The sequence below is a fragment of the Polyodon spathula genome, chromosome 2, assembly GCF_017654505.1.
Source record: "Polyodon spathula isolate WHYD16114869_AA chromosome 2, ASM1765450v1, whole genome shotgun sequence".
NCBI lineage: Eukaryota > Metazoa > Chordata > Actinopteri > Acipenseriformes > Polyodontidae > Polyodon > Polyodon spathula.
This window is the reverse complement of record NC_054535.1, coordinates 86,232,162-86,252,096: the sequence shown is the minus strand read 5'-3', so window position 1 is coordinate 86,252,096 and position 19,935 is coordinate 86,232,162. Positions and strand designations below refer to the sequence as shown.

At 37.3% G+C, this 19,935-nt stretch overlaps 1 protein-coding gene across 1 annotated transcript in view; it reads left to right on the top strand.

The window, feature by feature from the left end:
- Positions 1 to 19,935, top strand: part of LOC121302825 (3'-5' RNA helicase YTHDC2) — a 38,272-nt gene that overhangs the window by 7,931 nt on the left and 10,406 nt on the right. The window contains exons 10-26 of the mRNA XM_041233074.1: positions 2,768 to 2,916; positions 3,220 to 3,355; positions 4,943 to 5,069; positions 5,668 to 5,733; positions 6,138 to 6,316; positions 7,008 to 7,104; positions 8,206 to 8,293; positions 8,382 to 8,462; positions 8,550 to 8,632; positions 8,992 to 9,097; positions 10,111 to 10,230; positions 10,328 to 10,600; positions 10,815 to 10,941; positions 12,651 to 12,856; positions 13,225 to 13,420; positions 17,413 to 17,519; positions 17,888 to 18,180. Coding sequence (XP_041089008.1) covers positions 2,768 to 2,916; positions 3,220 to 3,355; positions 4,943 to 5,069; positions 5,668 to 5,733; positions 6,138 to 6,316; positions 7,008 to 7,104; positions 8,206 to 8,293; positions 8,382 to 8,462; positions 8,550 to 8,632; positions 8,992 to 9,097; positions 10,111 to 10,230; positions 10,328 to 10,600; positions 10,815 to 10,941; positions 12,651 to 12,856; positions 13,225 to 13,420; positions 17,413 to 17,519; positions 17,888 to 18,180 — 2,434 coding nt within the window. The remainder of the gene's footprint in view (positions 1 to 2,767; positions 2,917 to 3,219; positions 3,356 to 4,942; positions 5,070 to 5,667; positions 5,734 to 6,137; positions 6,317 to 7,007; positions 7,105 to 8,205; positions 8,294 to 8,381; positions 8,463 to 8,549; positions 8,633 to 8,991; positions 9,098 to 10,110; positions 10,231 to 10,327; positions 10,601 to 10,814; positions 10,942 to 12,650; positions 12,857 to 13,224; positions 13,421 to 17,412; positions 17,520 to 17,887; positions 18,181 to 19,935) is intronic.

Genomic DNA, 19,935 nt, shown 5'->3' with positions numbered 1-19,935 from the left:
CAGATGGTACTTTTTGAGTAACGGCTTCTTTCTTGCCACCCTCCCATACAGGCCAGTGTTATGCAGAGCTCTTGATATGGTTGACTAGTGCACCATTACTCCACTCCCAGCCACTGAACTCTGTAGCTCCTTCAAAGTGATTGTTGGCCTCTCTGTGGCTTCTCTCACAAGTCTCCTTCTTGTTTGATCACTGAGTTTTGAGGGACGGCCTTTTCTTGGCAGTTCCTGTGCTCACTGGGATATCCAAACACTTGGATATTATTTTGTACCATTTCCCTAATCTATGCATTTGTATTACTTTATCTCTAACTTCTGTAGAATGCTCTTTGGTCTTCATTTTCCTTCAGATTCACAGCCTTACCAATGATCCTTCAACAGTGGGGTTTTTATCCAGAAAATGTGACAGCAACTTTAATGGTTCACAGGTGGAGGCCAATGGTAAGGTAATTGTGTCCTCGTTAGGGCAATTTCTTTCATCGGTGCAAACTGGGAGCTTCCACAGCACAGGGGTTGAATACTTATGCAGTGAGTTTCAGTGTTTAAAAATAAAATATCAAACAGAACGAAATTTCAATGCACCATATGTCATTCCGTAATATGAGAGAATTGGTCAGGGGTCTGAATACTTTTGCAAGCCACTGTGTGTGTGTGTGTGTGTATATATGTATATGTATATATGTATATATATATATATATATATATATATATATATATATATATATATATATATATATATATATAATCATAATCAGGCAAACATTGAAAAAAAACTAACAATGTCACATTTTGCTTGATTATATTACCTTTACAACAGTCAGACAGGTACAGAACGTTTTACAAATCAATTACACACTACTAAAAAAAAAATTAACTAAACTATTTTTCATCAATGTTATAACTATTCACACCAGGCGAGGTTTGCAAACAAAAAAGGCATTTAGTGACAGAAATTATCTGTATGTGTCCATGGTATGGTATCTTTCAAAACAGTCACCTGGGTGTAACCCTGGCTGCCTTGAGCATGTTTTGTAGAACCATACAGTCTCTCCTCCCTCCTTTTGTCTTTCTGTCACTGCACACTGCACAGTCTTTGGTGCTCTTTGATTCATTTTCTCTAATGAAATGTGGCTTTCCATTCCATTTCAATTCTTAAATGGCATGTCAGGTCTCAACATGGGGTCTGTTGTTGGGCTAGCAATGTAAGGAACAATAGCAGAGACATAACCAGTTTCACAGTCAGCTAAAACAAAAACATGCATCCCCCACTTGGTAGGCTTCTGAGGATTGTAGCACTTGAAGATAATCCTTCCTTTGAAGCCAACATGCTCTCATCAATGCAGATGTCTCTGCCAGGGATAAATAGCTCACAGCATTTTGTTTCTATGTAGCTGACCACATTCCTGACCTTTTGTCCTCTGCTAACAAAAGCAGTCTGAGGCACCTGGATGGGGGGTAGCATCCAAAATATCTGCAAGAAACGTGATCTCTTGATTACATCTTTTAATAACTGCATTCTATTGGCCCATTCCTCTGAGAAATATTCTTTTTTGTCTTTTTTTACATTCAGTCACATAGTCAGCAAAACACCAAAAAATGCCTTCATCTCTGGTAACGTAACAGGTTTCCAGGAGTTCCAAGTAGAATTATGACGCAGTGGTCCTGTTAGTTTTACACTCGCATATCTATTGGTTTAATTTACAATTTCAGTAAACAAAGCGTTCGTGAAAAAAGGTGAAAAAACTCCAGTGCAGTCCTCAATGTAGTACTCCCTTGATATCCCCTATTTACCACAATAAATTGGAGTTTTGTGAAAGCGTCTGCACTTACCGAAGCGCGTCTCCATTCGCGCTCCGGCTGCACGTCTGGTTCGTGGTCACTTTCCTCAGAGTCCTCAGTAAGAGAAATATTTACTTCCTCGTCACTAGACTGATCAAAATCATCATCCAAACTGCTTTCGTCTGTACTTTCTGCTTCATCCATCATTTGTGCAAGTTCTTCAGGCTGCCTTGACTTTCTCTATCTTCTCTGCGCCATTCTCCCTCTGTGCGTCTCAGTCTCCCTCTGTTCAATTCTGCTTTGCTCAGCCTGTACATGGTCTATTCGGCTATCTCCGCCTTCTTTTGTTCAGAGATGATTAGGGAACGCCTTGCCTCGGCTTTTTTTCGGCTTAAACGCAACACATGCTGTGTTAGTTCATGGTTTTTGGCAATGTCGGACAGAGTCCGACAATGGACCGGAAAGGGATTTTCGTGATGTCGGACCAGGTCCGACATAGGACCGCAAAGGGTTAATGCTAATGTGCATAAAATGCCAAACAACTTAAGTTATCTTTATTGCAGTTGTTGCCTGTTATGTAGTTTGGCACTTGTTTAAAAGCTCTAAAAGCCAAAGTTCTAATTTATTCCAACGGGAACTTTGATTGCTGGACATCCAGAGAAAGCTTCTTGGTAACAGTGTAAAACACCATTGCAACAAAGGATACGTTTTTGAACATACACTAGAGAACCACATATTTCTAGTTGAGTGTGCTTCCAGGGTGTAAAATAAAACATCTCAAGTTAATTATTTACAGACACATACTCCATTTCCTTCATTTTCAGTTAAAGTGAGGGACAAATTAATACATGTCTTGTAGGGTTTGTATAGCAAACAACCAAAAATAATACAGGCAGTAAATGTCATTCATTTGATTTCATTTTGTAATGTTTCCATCTCCATGATTTCAAAACCAGGGGGTAAGATTTCATTTTAAGTTTTCATTTTACAGAGGAAAAGCAACAGACGTCACTTACTGAGTGGTGCAAGGTTAAGGACAGCAACACCAGGCCAGAGCAACAGAGGGAAAGAACCACCTCCTGCCCAATAGAAGAAAATTACTTGCTTGATGATGGTGGAGACAGTGTTTTTAGTCAACTGGTAAAGCAAGTTCCTTTTGAACCCCAGTGGAGTTAAAAATAAATAATTAAGTGAAAAACCTTTCATGATCCTGGGTGATCTGTTTCCATACCAAAAGGGTGTGCATTGCAGTGATGTCTTGTTAGACATTTAAAACTCAGTGTTCTTCTCTGATAAGTGTTTCATATTTCGTATGCTTGTTTTCATTTCCTAAATAGATTCAGAAGTGTTCAAATATATATTTTTTATATCACATAGTAAAAAACAAAACAAACACATCTTTTTTGACTTTATAGCGCTCTTTTTTTTTTTTTTTGTAACTAGAGTGAGAAAGATGTGAACTCCCTGGAGCCTTGGCTGCTGAAGGAAATGGATTCCTGCATCTCTGACATCTTCCTCAATCAAGATGCTGATGCTTTTGTCCAGCTGTTTAACCTCATTTTAAGTGAAAATGTCAGCGGTAAGTTAACTTCATAATTATTTACTGGAAACAGCAGTAGTCTAGATGGTTTCATAGTGGGCTCTTAGGGTAACAACTTCTTACACATGTGACAAATATTTTTTAACCGTGTGGGGCACTACACCTTTAAACCAAACTTGCTACATTTTAAAATGCCTGGTTTGAATACAATTGATAAAACCTGTTAATGTGCCTCTATATTCCAAAACTTTTTAAAGCAATGCCTACTCTGTCTTTATTAGTAAAATCTATAACTGAAAACTGTCATTATGAATTCTCTTGTGTACATGCCCTGTTTGTTGAAACAGAATTCAAATAGTATTGTACAGACATAATTTCTTAATATTGGTGTTATATGTTTTAATAGAAATGTATTGAAATTACCAAAGTTGTGTCTTTTCGTTTCTATTAACAAAGGGGCAGTTGTAAAAGTTTTAAGAACTTTGTCTTTGTAATGACATCTGACATATTTCTTAATCTTCTAGCATTTAAAATATATATATTTTTTTTTAAATATTATGGACCTCATGGACTTAACAATCTCATTAAGTGAAGCCAACAATATCATGTCCCACAGCTGTATCTTAATTCTGTTGTTTTGGCTGGATTCATATGCTGAAAAAAAATCTGTTCACATGTCAAATTCACACAGTTTGGATCTGTTTTTGAATTTCTGGAATATTGTTTTTACTTTTAAACACTGTCCGATGGAGGACTTACAACAGGTTAGGGGTACGTACCGTATAGCGGTTAAATTGCTTCAGTAAAATATGTACTGCATACCTTCTGTACAAGACAGTGTTACGAGAAGTGCTATGGTAGAATGTGTTTGTAACATACAAAATATATGCTAACACTAATAATTTAAATTTCGAAAAAACTGACTACAGTCACCCCCCCCCCACTCGTGTTATCTAGACGCAAATCTTTAGTTTTTTCATTCTCCATCTCGAAACCTCTCTGCTGTTTGGGATTTTTTTGTTAAATGCCCAGACCACCAAAAACAAAGTTGAATGCAAACTGCGCAAGTGACTGTTGGTGTATTATGGAGGCACAGCCAGTCTCCAGGGTCACTTGGCAAGTGTAAGTTCATATTATTATTAGTGTTATTAATATTTTTAGTAGTAGTAAAATGTGACTGTCACTCATAACCTGCTTGGAATGGTGACTGTTAAATAAAGCTTTGCTTTGCCTTAAGTCTGCTGCAGTTAGTGCCACTGCAATGCTAGCTTACAGTGTATACCGCAAGCAGCATCTACGTGTAAATAAACAATGGATTTTTTATTTTTATTTAAATTATATAAACATGATTCATTTTCTATATATTTAAACTACATGTGAATGTTGTTTTCCATTTATATGGATTACCTGTAAAATAACAGAATTTTCAATCAAATATAAAATATTAGCTATGGTGACGTCACCAGTAAATTATGTAGAATAGGTTTGAACCTTCCTTTTTGGTAATGTGTTCCAAACCTCCGAAGGTCAAAATGTACCCTTCGTTGCATCGCTACTTCATAGAGAGTATGACTTCAATGACAAAGCATGTACCCATGCCTATTTTTTTTTCTTTCTTTATTCTAGTTGATTACAGACACAGGGAAACCAGTGCAACACCACTGATGGTTGCGGCAGGCAGAGGATTCCTTAGTCAAGTGGAACAGCTTCTCAGCATGGGTGCCAATGTGAATTTCAAAGCATCCAATGGCTGGTAAGGCTAGTGTTCATTACATAAGCTGATATTACAATCAGAAATTGAATTCTCTGGAAAGTTACATTTTAATATATACAGTATGCAATGTCAAATTCTTAAATAGGTGTTACCATTTAGTTTTGTTGTTTGTAAAGCAGTTTCTTTGTCCTAGTCAATTTGAATGTGGTAAATGTCAAACTTTTGTACATGCAAGCCTATGTTGTAAATCCTATTGTGAGTCATAATACAGCCCCTCTGTGTTAAATTCGTGACGGTCCACAAAAGTGTCATGCTGCCAGACCTTGTAGGGAGTTTATTAAAATATGTTACAATTAAGTGATAATAAATTAAGATTGAGTTTGCTTAAATTGTTACATTATAGAACACAATGAAGCGTTATTTAGTCTTTTAGGAGACAGAACCAACTAACTAAGTAATATAATTCTTGAGCACCTCTGAGTGGTTTGGTTCTCAGTTTTGTCACAAAACATGGACTTTTCTACTTTAGAAAAAAATAGGATTTAATTAAAGACTGGAGGAAACCACGGCATTTTTTGCATCAAGGAATTTGAGATAAATACTTTTGCTATTCTCACACTTTCTTATAATCCCACAGGACAGCATTAGACTGGGCTAAGCACTTCAACCAGGCTGAGGTAGTGGATCTGCTTGAATCTTACATGTAAGTACGAAACACAGCTGCAGTATTATTGGATATGTCCTGGTGATAATCTGATGAGAAGGACGGGAAGCCAGGGAAAGTGAGAGCAAACTAATGGAGTGGTGATTTTTTTAATAGAAGTGTAAATGTGATGTGTATAGAGAGTTATAGGTTGCAGTCAGTGTGTTATAAAACTACACTTATTTTAGGGGATCTGTGATGCAGTAGAGCTACAAGTATCAATGTAGATTATCTAGTAGAGAGCTAAATATAAGGATGCATCAGAAGAACAGTTTCTACCATACTGCAGTTGTCAGTATTGACACTGTTAGATGTACTGATATACATCAGTCAAGTTTCCATTTGACTATCATCAGATACAGTTCAGTACAGGGTCATTACAAATATTTATCTCATGACTGCAGCTCATCATTAGAGGCTGGGCATCTGGATGAAAGCTCCCTGGTCCAGAGTGAGAGTGGAGAGCTGACTGCTGAGGACAGAGAGATCCTGAAGGCTTACCATCACAGCTTCGACGATGAGAAAGTGGATCTGGACCTGATCATGCATCTCCTATACAACATATGTCAGAGCTCTGATGATGGTAAACAACCCACAGTCCCTACTCCTTTTTGTTTTGTTCAAGGTTGTCAGTTAATCAATACAACCTTTAGAGGTCAATCTAACTTCATTAAGGTTTAATGCCTTAAGATGAACTTAGAAGTTAGACGCTTCTTGTTTCAAGACCTTCAGAATCTCCTGTGTTGCTGTGCGTGCTGTATATTGAGTATTGAACTTCATAGGCTGTATCATTCGTGATTAGTTTATAATATAAACATGTAAATTCCTTGCTCATCATTAAGTGCTTTTACATGATGATTCATTGCATTTCACTAATGTTTTTTTAGGGAACCATATAACAGATTAAGGGTAGCTCTGCTATTGCCCAGAAAATGTCTATTTCATAGTACCATTCCTTTACTAAAGGATGGTTGAATTGCACACTCACTAATTTCGGTACATTAATATTCACTAGTGAGTATCACATTTTAGTTTTTTTCATTGAGAACTGGTCAAATGAAGATATTAAAATGTGATGTTAAAAGGAAGTACTGGGAATGCAAAAAATGTATTTATGGCTTACGTGAAATGGAGAAAATTCTGATGGTCTATTTTTTCTAACAAACTGAAATAACGTGAATAAACTTTGAGAACCCAAATGATTCTGCTGTGTGTACAGTTAGGGTGCAGCACACATACTGTTTTCATGTGTTCTTATTTATTCATTGATTTAGGTGCAGTTTTAATTTTCTTGCCTGGATATGATGAAATAGTAGGACTTCGAGATCGTATCCTATATGATGATAAAAGATTTTCAGATTACACACAGAGGTAAGGGCATTGAAAAATAGTAAGATTATTGATAAATTGGATACAACATATGTTTTTTTTGTGTAATTTAAACCACATTCCAGGGTGGTTTAAGTTATTTTTAGGGTTTTTTAATTTTCAGTTTTATCTGGTAAAACCCGATAAAACACACCCGATGCAAAATAAAATGAAATCGGTATATAGCCAATAAACACTGGAAACCACTGGAAATGGTTACTCAAGTCACATTGACTACCCTTTTCCCATTTAAAAAATCAAACCTACCACACACACACACACACACACCTTCCCAGTGCAGCTGGGCAGTGTTCCGCCTTCCTGACTTGTATCTATTATTGATTCATTTTGAATACTTTAAACCCACCCTAACTACTGAGTGACAGCACATTCCTACATTTCTATTGGAGACTCTGCTTGCAAGATTTAAAACACGATTACAATCAGGAATGGAGGCTTGTTCATGGGATTTAAAGCTGTGTTGTAGTTAAAGACACAAAGGATTTAAACCAGAATTGCAAATTGTGGCTAAATATAAAACAATGCCTACACACAAAAACCCCAGAGGAATTTGATAGTGACCATATGGATTTCATTGTGGAAGACAGCAAAGAAGGTACTGTCGAGATACTACTATACATACAAAATACATACAAAATAAGCACCAAAAAATAAAATGAAGAAACACCAAAGCCCTAGTTATTTTCTGTCGCATTTTATGTAAACATTTATTTATTTATTTTTTTATCTAGAAGGTAGAAATGTATTTATTGTTAAAAGTTGAGATTTCTGTCCAAATATCTTAATATAGTAGACTTAAAAAATGTTGGTTGTATGTCAGGGGATCCTGATCTGGTACCTTCATTTCTGCCTCTATCTACAATTCATGAATTAAATTTGGCAAGGAACTCTTATTTTGGGTTCAGATCACCCTTCCTCTTGGAGAGAGTGTTTTTGTAAAAAGAACAATGTTGAAGTCACACAGCTTAAAATAAGTAACTGGGAATGTGAAATGAAAAGCTTTGTCTATATCTGTGCCTACTTTTATTCTAAGATTGGTTGTTTTTTATACTTGGCCCTTTTTGACAACGCTTTTTATTTCAGGTATCAGATTTTTACACTCCACTCGAACATGCAGACATCTGATCAAAAGAAAGTGCTTAAACCCTCACCTGCTGGCATTCGTAAAGTTGTAAGTATATTGTGATTGAACAGAAGAAAGCACTTACTCAGGAGAGCTCACTTAAAGTGATGTTGAATTTGTTATTTTCTTTTTTCAGATTCTTTCAACCAATATTGCAGAAACCAGCATCACTGTCAATGATGTTGTCTTTGTTATTAATGCTGGCAAAGTTAAAGAGGTATGTTTCATCAGCTTCAAACATCTTGTGTGTGCGCTGGCATTGAAATCTTTGTTTAATTTTTACTCAAAATCATTTGTGTTGCAGAAATCCTTTGATGCTCTCAACCACGTGACAATGTTAAAAATGGTGTGGATTTCAAAGGCAAGTGCAATCCAGAGAAAAGGAAGGTAAACGACTTTTAATATATTTCTGGCAGGAATTCATTTAGAGTGAGTCAATACAGTAAAGTTGACGGCATTTAAAAAAACTTTGCAAGTGGCACAGTGGTTTAATGCACTAATATGCTACAAGAAATAACTGTTTTCGTTAACAAAAATATAATCTAGTTAAGGAGAAATTCCTTTAAAAATATGGTTTGTTTCTGTGTACACTGCAGAGCTTTCAGATTTAATGTAAAATGGTTCAAGGTTCATAAGGTTTGTAGTTCCTGTAATACACACATTTGAGAATGAGAAAAAATCAGTAATTTAGTAATGTTCTTATTGTTTTCTCTGTATACTATACATGTTTTCTTTGTTTCTTCCAGAGCCGGTCGCTGTAGACCAGGTGTATGTTTCCACCTGTTCAGCAGATTACGATTCAAAAACATGTTGGAGTTCCAGGTTCCGGAGCTTCTCAGGATGCCTCTTCAGGTAGATGTTCTTACTTTTTTTTTTTTTTTTTTTTTTTTTTTTAACCTTATAAACAAATTTGTGTCTTATGGTAAGAGATAAGAATCTGGAATTATCTTGTGTTCAAATTCTTTAGCTGGTTTATTTAGGTTTAAATTAGATTTTGTTTCTGATTTCAAGAGAACTAAAAAGAAACACAAGAAATTGGTTATTTCTCACATCATCTTGTCACTGGAAATATTTATAAATTATATATAGTATTTTGTAGGTTCCTCACTTACTCTTTTAGTCAGTCTTGAATAAAAACCTCATCATTTCTAGAAAACGCTATATGATTAATAGGGTTAATAGTTGTTTTCTTGTTGGCATATCTGCTATAATATATCTGTTACTGTTTGATTACACTATATAACACAATTTTTGTTCCTGGGTAGTAAGTGTTATTTCCTAATTGCTTATGCCTCAAAAGTATAGCAAATGGCTATTATTCCCCACAAACTTTGCTTTTGTGACCAGGACAGTGATATTCTGAAATATCACTATTTCCAATGGGAAAACGGGCAAATGTGTGTCTTCGTTCACATAAAGTCAGAAAAAAACAACATATGAATCCAAATTAACATGTATTTATACTAAAGTAATACAAAAATGACTACAAAAGATTTAGAAGTGAGTCGTTTTTCGAGATTTACGATTATACTGTAAATACAGTATAATCGTTTTGCCCGTTTTCCCATTGGAAATAGTGATATTTTGAAATATCACTATCCTGGTCACAAAAGCAAAGTTTGTGGGGAATAATAGCCATTTTCTATACTTTTGAGGCATAAGCAATTAGGAAATAACACTTACTACCCAGGAACAAAAAAATAATAATAATTTGTTACACAGTGTTATTAAAGGGAGTATTGCAAGTATCGGATAGAAGGGAGGTAAAAAAGGGTACAAATGTAAAGTGAAAAAGCACATGAAAGAAAACTGTTGCCAATACTCCTTTTGCATGATGCGTATTTCCATTACCTGTACTTTCACAGGAACTGTGTCTGCACACTAAACTGCTGGCTCCCATCACCTGTCCAATAGCCGACTTCCTTGCCAAAGCACCTGAGCCTCCACCAGCTCTAATTGTCAGGAATGCTGTGCAGATGCTCAAGGTACCTTTATGGTTTTCACAGCGCACAGGGTGAGTCAGATTCCTTTTACTACCTCACTGTGTAAAAGTGTCATTCAAATTCTGTTTTCGCTGTCTAGACAATCGATGCCATGGACCCCTGGGAAGACTTGACGGAACTCGGATACCACCTAGCTGATCTCCCAGTAGAACCGCACTTTGGAAAGATGGTCTTGTGTGCTGTGGTCCTCAAGTGTCTTGATCCTATTCTCACGATAGCCTGCACGCTGGCCTACAGAGATCCCTTTGTTCTGCCGGTACAGGCTGCACAGAAGAGGGCAGCAATGTTATGCAGGAAGCGTTTCACTGCAGGGACCTTCAGTGACCATATGGCTCTCCTTCGAGCTTTCCAGGTACTGTATGACCTTTAATTACAGCTCTGACTGAATTGTCTTGTTATAATGAGCTACTCTAGTGGACAGATATTCTGTATTTTTCTTGATAGTTGTATTATTTGACTTTTGGCAGGTTGGTTTGGCTTCATTTTTGTTTGGTCCTGGTTCCTCAGCCGAAACTGAAGTCCTGACATTTTTTAATTGCATTCATTGAATTGTTTCTGAATGTTAGGCATGGCAGAAAGCTCGCAGTGATGGCTGGGAAAGAGTATTCTGTGAGAAGAACTTTTTGTCCCAAGCCACCATGGAGATTATCATAGGGATGAGGACACAGCTTCTTGGACAGCTACGAGCGATAGGTGAGTAGAACAGGTACTTGATGCTTATTTCCTGTACTGAAGTAAAGTTTTTGGACTGCAGTGATAATCCCTTTATTACATTGCAGTGAGGAGCCATAGTTTATCGTGAAGTGTTTATTGCTAGTGAAATCCAATATGAGGCAAGTAAGAGATTTTAACTGATTGTAGTTTAAAAATCCGATTTACAGCAAGGAAGCACTAATATTAGTTAAAAAAACTAAACTTCAATACGTTTTACTGCATTTATATGTCCATAGTTGCTTAAGTGGATTTCTAAGTCATCTGCAGACATATTCAATTGATATTAACAGCAGAAGACACCGGAGGTTGCAGTTGTTATGGTGCACACACACCCAAGATTTATTTACACTTATTTAAAGATTACGCAATTTAGGTTGCTGCTGTGGGTGACCTCCACAGCAATGGTATTCCTAGTGCTGGGTAAGCCAGAAAAATGCAGCTACAAAATAGAAGTTTCCCTATAAGCGGCTTAGCACTGCCCCCACTAAAAGAAAAATGTTATATACCCTCTGTATGCCTTTGCCGGATTAAAATCCCCTAAACTAAATCCTATTGTTTCCTGAAAGAGCAACCCAAGTCTTTTGTAGTACCAGTACTCCTAGTTGATTTAAACAAAGCCGTCTCCGTAACAAGAGCATCACGGTCTGGCTAATCAACCTGGAGGCGCGTTAGCAGTTCCTTTGTTGCAAGACACTCTGCCGAGACTCAACCACCACCCGGTCAAGACACCGAGGCTGTCCAATTCCTGGCTGTCATTCTCTGTCAACTCACACAGCCGGCAAGCAAGAGCTTCTGGCTTCTTTTTAAATTTAACTATTTACTAAAAACAAACAGGATAAAAAAATATATATACACAAAAACACACTTATTCCCTGTGTGCAAGGTCTCAGCCCTACCACAGCAAGCAATGTTCTTTATTTAACCCTTTGCAGTCCATTTATTCAGCGCTTGTCAGGCGCGTCAGGTCCAATTTATTTTCATGTCCGCTGTTTATTTTTTTTCCAGTGTAAAACAGGTTTAAAAGGCATTGAATCACAAAAGGACACTCAGTACTGTATCTCCAGCCAAGCCCCACCCCTTGTTCACTGTATTTTTCACATACCTCTTTATAGACATGCATACTGATAAATCCTCTCCTGATCACTCGTTTTATTACCAAACTCCTCAATAGTGCAATCCATGTCATTATTTTATTACTATAACATCTCAAAAAGCTCTGCAAATGTCTGTGATATTCTTTGAGTGCTGGATGCGGAAGCAGCCATCTCCTTTGTTTGTGTCCGTGTTATCTCTGTCGTGCATGGGGCTATGAGATACGCCCCCTTTTTTTCCCGGCTTCATTCTGCTCCAATGGTGGACATAGGACCACAAAGGTTTAAGCATCCCTGTAAGACAAACTTATTCATTTTTATAAATCCACTGCCTCTTGAAAAATGAAATGAACAGATAAAAATACTGCAATCTTGTTCCAGTCATGTTTTAATACAAGCTTTATTGTGCAAAGCACATTTGACCAGAAACATGGTTGTCCACAGTACAAATGTAGTTTGGAAAGATGTGTAACAATAATCAAAAATCAAATAAAATATGTTGTCATCTGTTATGATTTAGAAAGTCCTCTCTTTTTGTTTTGTTTTTTAATTAGATTTTTATAAACAACAACATTTTGTGTTGTATATTTTCTGTAGGTTTTGTTCGGGCAAGAGGGGGAGGCGACATTCGAGATGTGAACCTTAACTCTGAGAACTGGGCAGTTGTAAAAGCTGCCCTGGTGGCTGGGATGTATCCCAACCTCATCCATGTTGACAGGGAAAATGTCATGCTGATGGGATCAAAGGAGAAGAAAGTCAGATTTCATCCTAACTCTGTTCTGAGCCAGCCACTGTATAAAAAGGTTGGTGACATACTTCAGCTTTTTCTCTTCTATTCCTCAAGGTGGAGCTGTTTTATTACAAATTATTAAGATGAAATCTTCAGCACAGTATATTTCTAATGGGAAAATGTACATGTATCTTAACCCATATTCTACAGAGGTTGAGGTAAACAAATATGTGCATATTCCTAAAATCTGTATATATGCAGTTCCATAATAAAAATATTTAAACAGTTACTTAATGTCAGTATCCATTGTTATATTACAGTTCAGTTGTGGAAAGATAAGTTTATAATGTATTTGCCAAATATTGAATATAATTTGAAATGCAAGCTATTGTAATTAGAAAATTCCACCTTTTAATGTAATTGTATTTTATAAACTTTCAGATTCCTCCAGCAAATGGACAAGCTGCAGCTGTCCAGTCACTTCCAACAGACTGGCTTATTTATGATGAAATGACTAGAGCCCACAGAATCGCTAGCATTAGATGCTGTTCTGTAGTGACTCCATTTACAGTGGCTATCTTTGGAGGGTCGGCTAAGTTGCCAAGCACTGCTTTACAGGAGCCTTCAATACAAAGAGGTATTTATGATTGCTAGTTCAGTACAATATTGTATTGGTATGTACAGTCAACCTTGGTTAACTCGACTAGAGGATAACTCGACACTTTCGACTAATTTGATAGACAGTCTTGGTCCCAGATTTTCACCATATAAAATATATGCATCCTGCCTCTTAATTCAACACCATGTTTTACTTGTAACTCGATCCTTATTACCGTCACCGAAGGGATAAAAATTATTAAAAAGACTAGTGGATAACTTGACACAGTCGTTTCACGTGACTGCTGTCTGACTGGAAATGGATCGTTCATTCATTCATTCGCAACTACCAAGTGCAGCTGATTTACAGTATTAATTCACAAGGAGTGAGTAGCGTTAAATTAGTTCTCGTTCAATTGGCTTTAAAGCTCAGGTTATTCGGAATAACAAGCTTGTCAGCAGAACTTTCAAAGCACGTGTTTTTGCATGTGAAACAATTGACAATGTTTGATTTCTGTGAGAAACTAAGTTGTTTATTATTGTTTTTATTGACAGAGTTAATTCTGTATAATGCATATTTGTTAACTTTTGCTATTTGAGCTGTCAAAATAGACAGTACAAGCCGATAACTAAAAGTATAGTCAACAGTTTGTGGTTGGTTTGTTTTCGTAAAAATAACGCTGTAGTTATTTTATTAATTTGTATTTCAATCGAACTATACAAGTTGTACCTAGTTTGTACAGTACTGTATACTGTAATTGATTCATTCACTGCAATTCTTTCAACTGTTTTCATGAGGACATTTAACTAAAATATGCTGTAAAGACTGTAATAGGGTAATCTTGTGGGTTCTGTTACCTGTATGCATGTTAACAGTAGAAGGATCGGAGGTGTACTCATACCTAGAAGCCCCGCAGCAGTCTTTCTGACGGCTGTATTCAAAACACTTTTATTGAGTATACCACAAACATCTGAACAACCGAAGTGTGTGTGTGTGTGTGTGTGTGTGTGTGTGTGTGTGTGTGTGTGTGTGTGTGTATATATATATATATATATATATATATATATATATATATATATATATATATATATATATATATATACATTTATTTTACAAATCAAAACAAGCAAATGTAAATAAATAAACATTTGAACAGACAACATTCATATTTAGAAAACTGAAACGATAGCAGTACATTTTTAACTTTTCAACAGCAATCAGTTTATTATCAGATGAGCAAAAGCAACTGAACAGCGTAGAATAATTAAACTTGGAAGAAAACATTTTACAGAAGTGCACAGCACAAGAATTTTTTTTTTCCGACAAAGGGGTATTCCTTTACCTTGAGTCTAAGACTGTGTTCACAGTCAACACAGATCATGCACTTCTCCACGCCTCCTTTCTGCATGGGGCACAGCTGTCTGAAGTTTTATTTTTATTGCACTTGCCAACCTGGCATTGGGGTCTATTGCAGCTCTCAGTGAAGCTGACAGCTTCAGCTGTGGCTACATGCTTGGCAGTCTCCCTCTGTTTCAAGTGCTTCTTGCGAAGTTCCTGTACTAACTGTAAAATATATTGTCTCCTTGGTAAATTTTTCTCTGTGCATTCTTTGTAAAGTACCCAGGAGTTGATGGCTGCTAGGTCCAATACATTGTAAAACACCTAAAATACTTCTGTGCCATGTGATCCAAAACATCAACTCCATATTTTGTTGCGTTGTAAAACTCCACGGTTTCTGGTATTTATTTTCACTAGTCCCGATGCTAACTGACTGACCAAAGAAGCGCAACTGGCAAGCAGGCGCCAGCCTTTCAAAAGGCGGTTTGAAAAACAGTAGACTGTCAGTCATTTACTCAGGCAGAGAGCAGAGACTAATCTAATTACAGCTAAACTAGGGTTGTAAAATAATAAACCGTTAAACGTTTAAAAAGTTTAAAAGTATTTATCATACCGTTATGTATATGTCTTACCGTTAATCCGTTAATATATTTTAGTTGCTATTTTTAAACTCTGCACCATTAATTTCGGTGCGCCGGCGCACCAAACTTTAAACTGAAACTACAGAAACGTAGCTTTCAAATGGCATCTTACTTGTTACTGTGTTTTGTAGCCTTAGCAATAGCCTTCTGCATCTCAAATCACGTCTCATCTTTCAGGGCGCAGGTGGATAGGTTGCTTTACATGTCCATCACTCATAAAAATTAAAAAAAAAAACTACTTCCCCTCTCGTTATCGCAATATTTGGTAAATATTTTTCCAGAGCAGTAGTTTGAAGATGGAGCGATCGAAAAGAAGTAATGCCTGGAATCATTTCACAGCAATAACACCTGCCACAGTTAAATGTAAACTGTAATACAGAGCTGAATGTAAATGTAAAGGTATACAAAGCATTGGAGCAATGCTGAACCATTTGAAGCTGAAACATTCCTCTGTTTCATGTGAAGAAGACAAAAATCAAACAACACTGACAGCGTTTGTTTCTGGCGCAAGGAAATGCAACACACAACTAAGTGTTGCTGGGTACCATGATCACTTCAGATATGCTGCCTGTAAGTTTCGTTGACGGTACAGGTTTTTGTGCATTGATGAGTTTTGCAGACCCTGAATACCGTGTTCCTGTGAGACAGACTGTAACCTTGCGACTAGAAAAGTGTTAGGATAATACAGTAGAAAATGAACTGCATAATTACTTCAGGGAGCCTTGTCCTTCATTGTAATGCATCGTCTGTGCCTTCAGAACGTGTTTTCTCCAACGCTGGCCTTACTGTTAATCAGTCTGCACAAGACTGATACCAGAGCATGTAAACATGTTAATTTTATTGAACAAAAAGCAGTAGAATTTAAATGCAGGAGTTCTAAAATTTGATTCAAGTGAACTGGACTCTAAAACAGTTTTTTTTTTTGTTGTTGTTCTAATTCTGACTTTTTTGTGTTTTTGGACGTCTGGGATATTATGTAAAAAGTTGTTACAGTTGTACAGTTAGTTGTTGCTGCAGATTTACCCACTGTATTTTCATCTTTGAGTATAATCTAAACTATATATAAAACGGAGAGGAACATGTCAGTATTTTCTGGGGCTCGCAATACTACCGTAGCAGATGGTACCACCGTGACACGCGGTACCTCTTTACCATATTTGCCTTTATTTAAATCCTATAACTGTACATATTAATTTTCCAGTGACTTTTTACTAGTTAAGTGGTTAACGTTTCATCTGACTCATCTGGTGGTATTGTTAGTATTGAGTATCACAATACTAAAATTGGTATCAGCATCGTTGGGAAAAATTTTGGTATCGCCCACCAGATTAACTCTTAACGGTTAAACATTTTAACGTTATAATTTGAATAGTTTAAACCAATATTTTTTTAAAACAATATTTTCATCCCTAAGCTAAACACACTGGGGACTGGTAAATAAAAATAATAAAGTAGAATACTGTTCTGTATAATCAAAAAACAATTGTTTTCTGTGTGGCCATCAATGTGAATGCTCCTGGGCCTTTTAGGTATAATGTAATATATCTCTTTTATTTCTGCACTCCAACATTTCATGCTTTGTGAGAATATTGAATACATATGGACAGAAAGGTAAATGAATGCACATCCCCGTATGTGTTACACAACTGGAGAAAGTTACATTTTAAAACCAAAAACCACAAAAATGACTGACATGGCTCATGTGCACCCATGGTTGAAGATTCTGATGAAAATATCCGTGTACATTTTATGGCAAAAATGCTGACTGTATTTGACAGTCCCATACCTAAGTCATTTAAACTCCCTAGCCAATAAACAGTGACAGAAATTATATTCTTTGCTTTTGTGAAATTGCATTGACAGTTCTTGACACAAAATTGTTTTATTTAAAATAGCCAAAAATAGAAGTCTACATTCATTGGTATTATAAATGTGACTGTCCAGTTACACTTCAGAACTTTAAGTGCCTGCACTCGGCCATACCAGTGTTCTTTTGAATTATTTAAGATGTACATACAAGGCCAAATAAAAATTTTCATAACTGTCTTACAGTTGATGGTGTGAATGACAGCAGTGACAGTGAGATGGAAGACCGATCCACTGCTAACATGGCCACTCTAAAGATAGACGAATGGCTGAATTTCAAATTGGAGCGAGAGGTAATCATACAAATTTCATAACCTCAGCATAAAGTAACTGTAGACAGAGGAGCTATGGTTTACTCACAGTACCTCAGCACTAAACCTAACTTGCACCTCCTGAACTGCTTAATATCTTGTTAAGAAAAGGCAAACAGAGCTCCAGTTATTAGCTGTCCAAACAGCCAGTTACCTTACAGTTATCACATCTCCAATAGCATTTATTTTTTATTCTATTCATGCCATTGGAGCAGGTGGGCTTTAAACTTGAAATGTTGGTTGCCTGGCTAAGTAACAGAGAATAATATTCTGCTTTGAAAACAGAGCTTCCTCTGTTGAATTTGGTACTGATATAATCAGGTCTATGCTCCCACTCTGTCATTCTGCAGACTGCCAATCTAGTTTTCCACCTGAGACAGAAATGGCACAGTTTGTTCCTGCGTCGAATACGGGCGCCTTCAAAGCCCTGGTCTCAGGTGGATGAAGCAACTATGAGGGCGCTTGTGTCTGTCCTGATCACTGAGGAGCATGTAGCTGGCCTCCAGCAGCCTACTGGGATTGGTCAGCGACCCCGTCCCATGTCCTCAGAAGAACCCCCACAGTTATCATCTTGGAGGGCCACCAACAGCAGGGAGAGTTCTGCGGATACTGAGTTTTCAGATGAGACGTCAAATGTAGAAAGGTGAGTGATTACTTAAACACCACACCATAGTCATTGACATTTAAAAAAATAAAAATAAATGCTGGCTAGCTCACCCTGTTAAAGCATTGCCGCTGGGAGTGCAGGATGAGTCGTACAGCTTAGACAGAGCCAGTTTGCGTCTGGGGTGGGGGGGATAGGAAACCGGCAGGGATTGCTTCTCCTCATCGTGCATCAGCGAACCCTCCTGGACAATCGCAGAGTACATTCAGAGTGGATAAAAAGCAAGGCTGATCTCTGTTCTCCTGAATCAGTATCCCATCCACCTTTGCCCTGGAAGCGACTGGCTTTAGGCTTGTGAGATTGGAGGATGCTCAAACACCCTCAGAACATTTGTGCTGTATGGGGACTTGCTGCGGTGAGGAGAAAAAAACAAAATTGGACATTCCAGGTTTGGGGAAAATAAATAAAAATAATAATTGGTCATTTAAAAAATTTTTTACTTGAACACCCCATATAACATCGGACAGTTTAATTTATGGTTGACTGCATTACTGTCTTGAATACTTTGAAATTTAACGCTGCTCTGGACCTGTGATGTCTGTGTGTGTCATATATATATATATATATATATATATATATATATATATATATATATATTTTTTTTTTTTTTTTTTTTTCTGAGTGCATGAGTGCATAAATAAAACATTTGGAACACCTGCTCTTTCCATGAAGTAGACTGACGAGGTGAATCCAGGTGAAAGCTATGATCCCTTATTGATGTAACCTGTTAAATCCACTTTAATCAGTGTAGATGAAGGGGGACAGGTTAAAGAAGAATTTGTAAGCATTGACACAATTGAGACATGGATTGTGTATGTGTGCCATTTAGAGGGTAAATGGGCAAGACAAAAGATTTAAGTGCCTTTGAACAGGGTATGGTAGTATGTGCAAGGCGTGCCGGTTTGAGTGTGTCAAGAACTGCAACGCTGCTGGGTTTTTCATGCTCAACAGTTTCAGTGGTAGAGAGGCACAGAGCAGGAGAAGGGTGCAAGAAAATTTCAAAGGCACTGAGTGATTATCCCTCTCAGCAAAGTCCATCATTAAGAGGTGTAAGATGCACATACCACCCAGACACTACCCAAGCAGGAAACTGGTTCGGGATGTCACTCTGAAGCCAACAATGACCTTGAGATCTGCAAAGTTCTGTGTCTGAGATGGGAGTCAGTGTTCACACATCAACAATAAGTTGGTCCCTACACAAAGCTGGCCTGTATGGGTGGGTGGCAAGAAAGAAGCCATTGCTCAGAAAGCCTAATCTTAAAGCATGTATGGAATTTACAAAAAAGCATGTAGATGCAGACATGTGGAATAAGGTTTTGTGGTCAGACGAGACAAAAATTGAACTTCTCGGTCTAAATTTCAAGCGTTAAATCTGGCGCAAGCCCAACACTGCACATCACCCAGTCAACACCATCCCAACTGTCAAGCATGGTGGTGGCAGCATCATGTTATGGGGATGCTTCTCTTCAGCAGGGACTGGGAAGCTTGTCAGGATAGAAGGGAGAATGGATGATGCAAACTAAAGGCAAATCTTTGAGGAAAATCTGTTTGAGTCAGCCAAGACTCTGAAACTGGGGAGGAAATTCACATTGCAGCAGGACAATGACCCGAAGCACAAAGCCAAAGACACACTGGAGAGGTTGAACAAGAAGAGAATTAATGTTCTTCAGTGCCCAGTCAAAGTCCTGACTTGAATCCAATCGAAAATTTATGGCGAGACTTGAAGATTGCAGT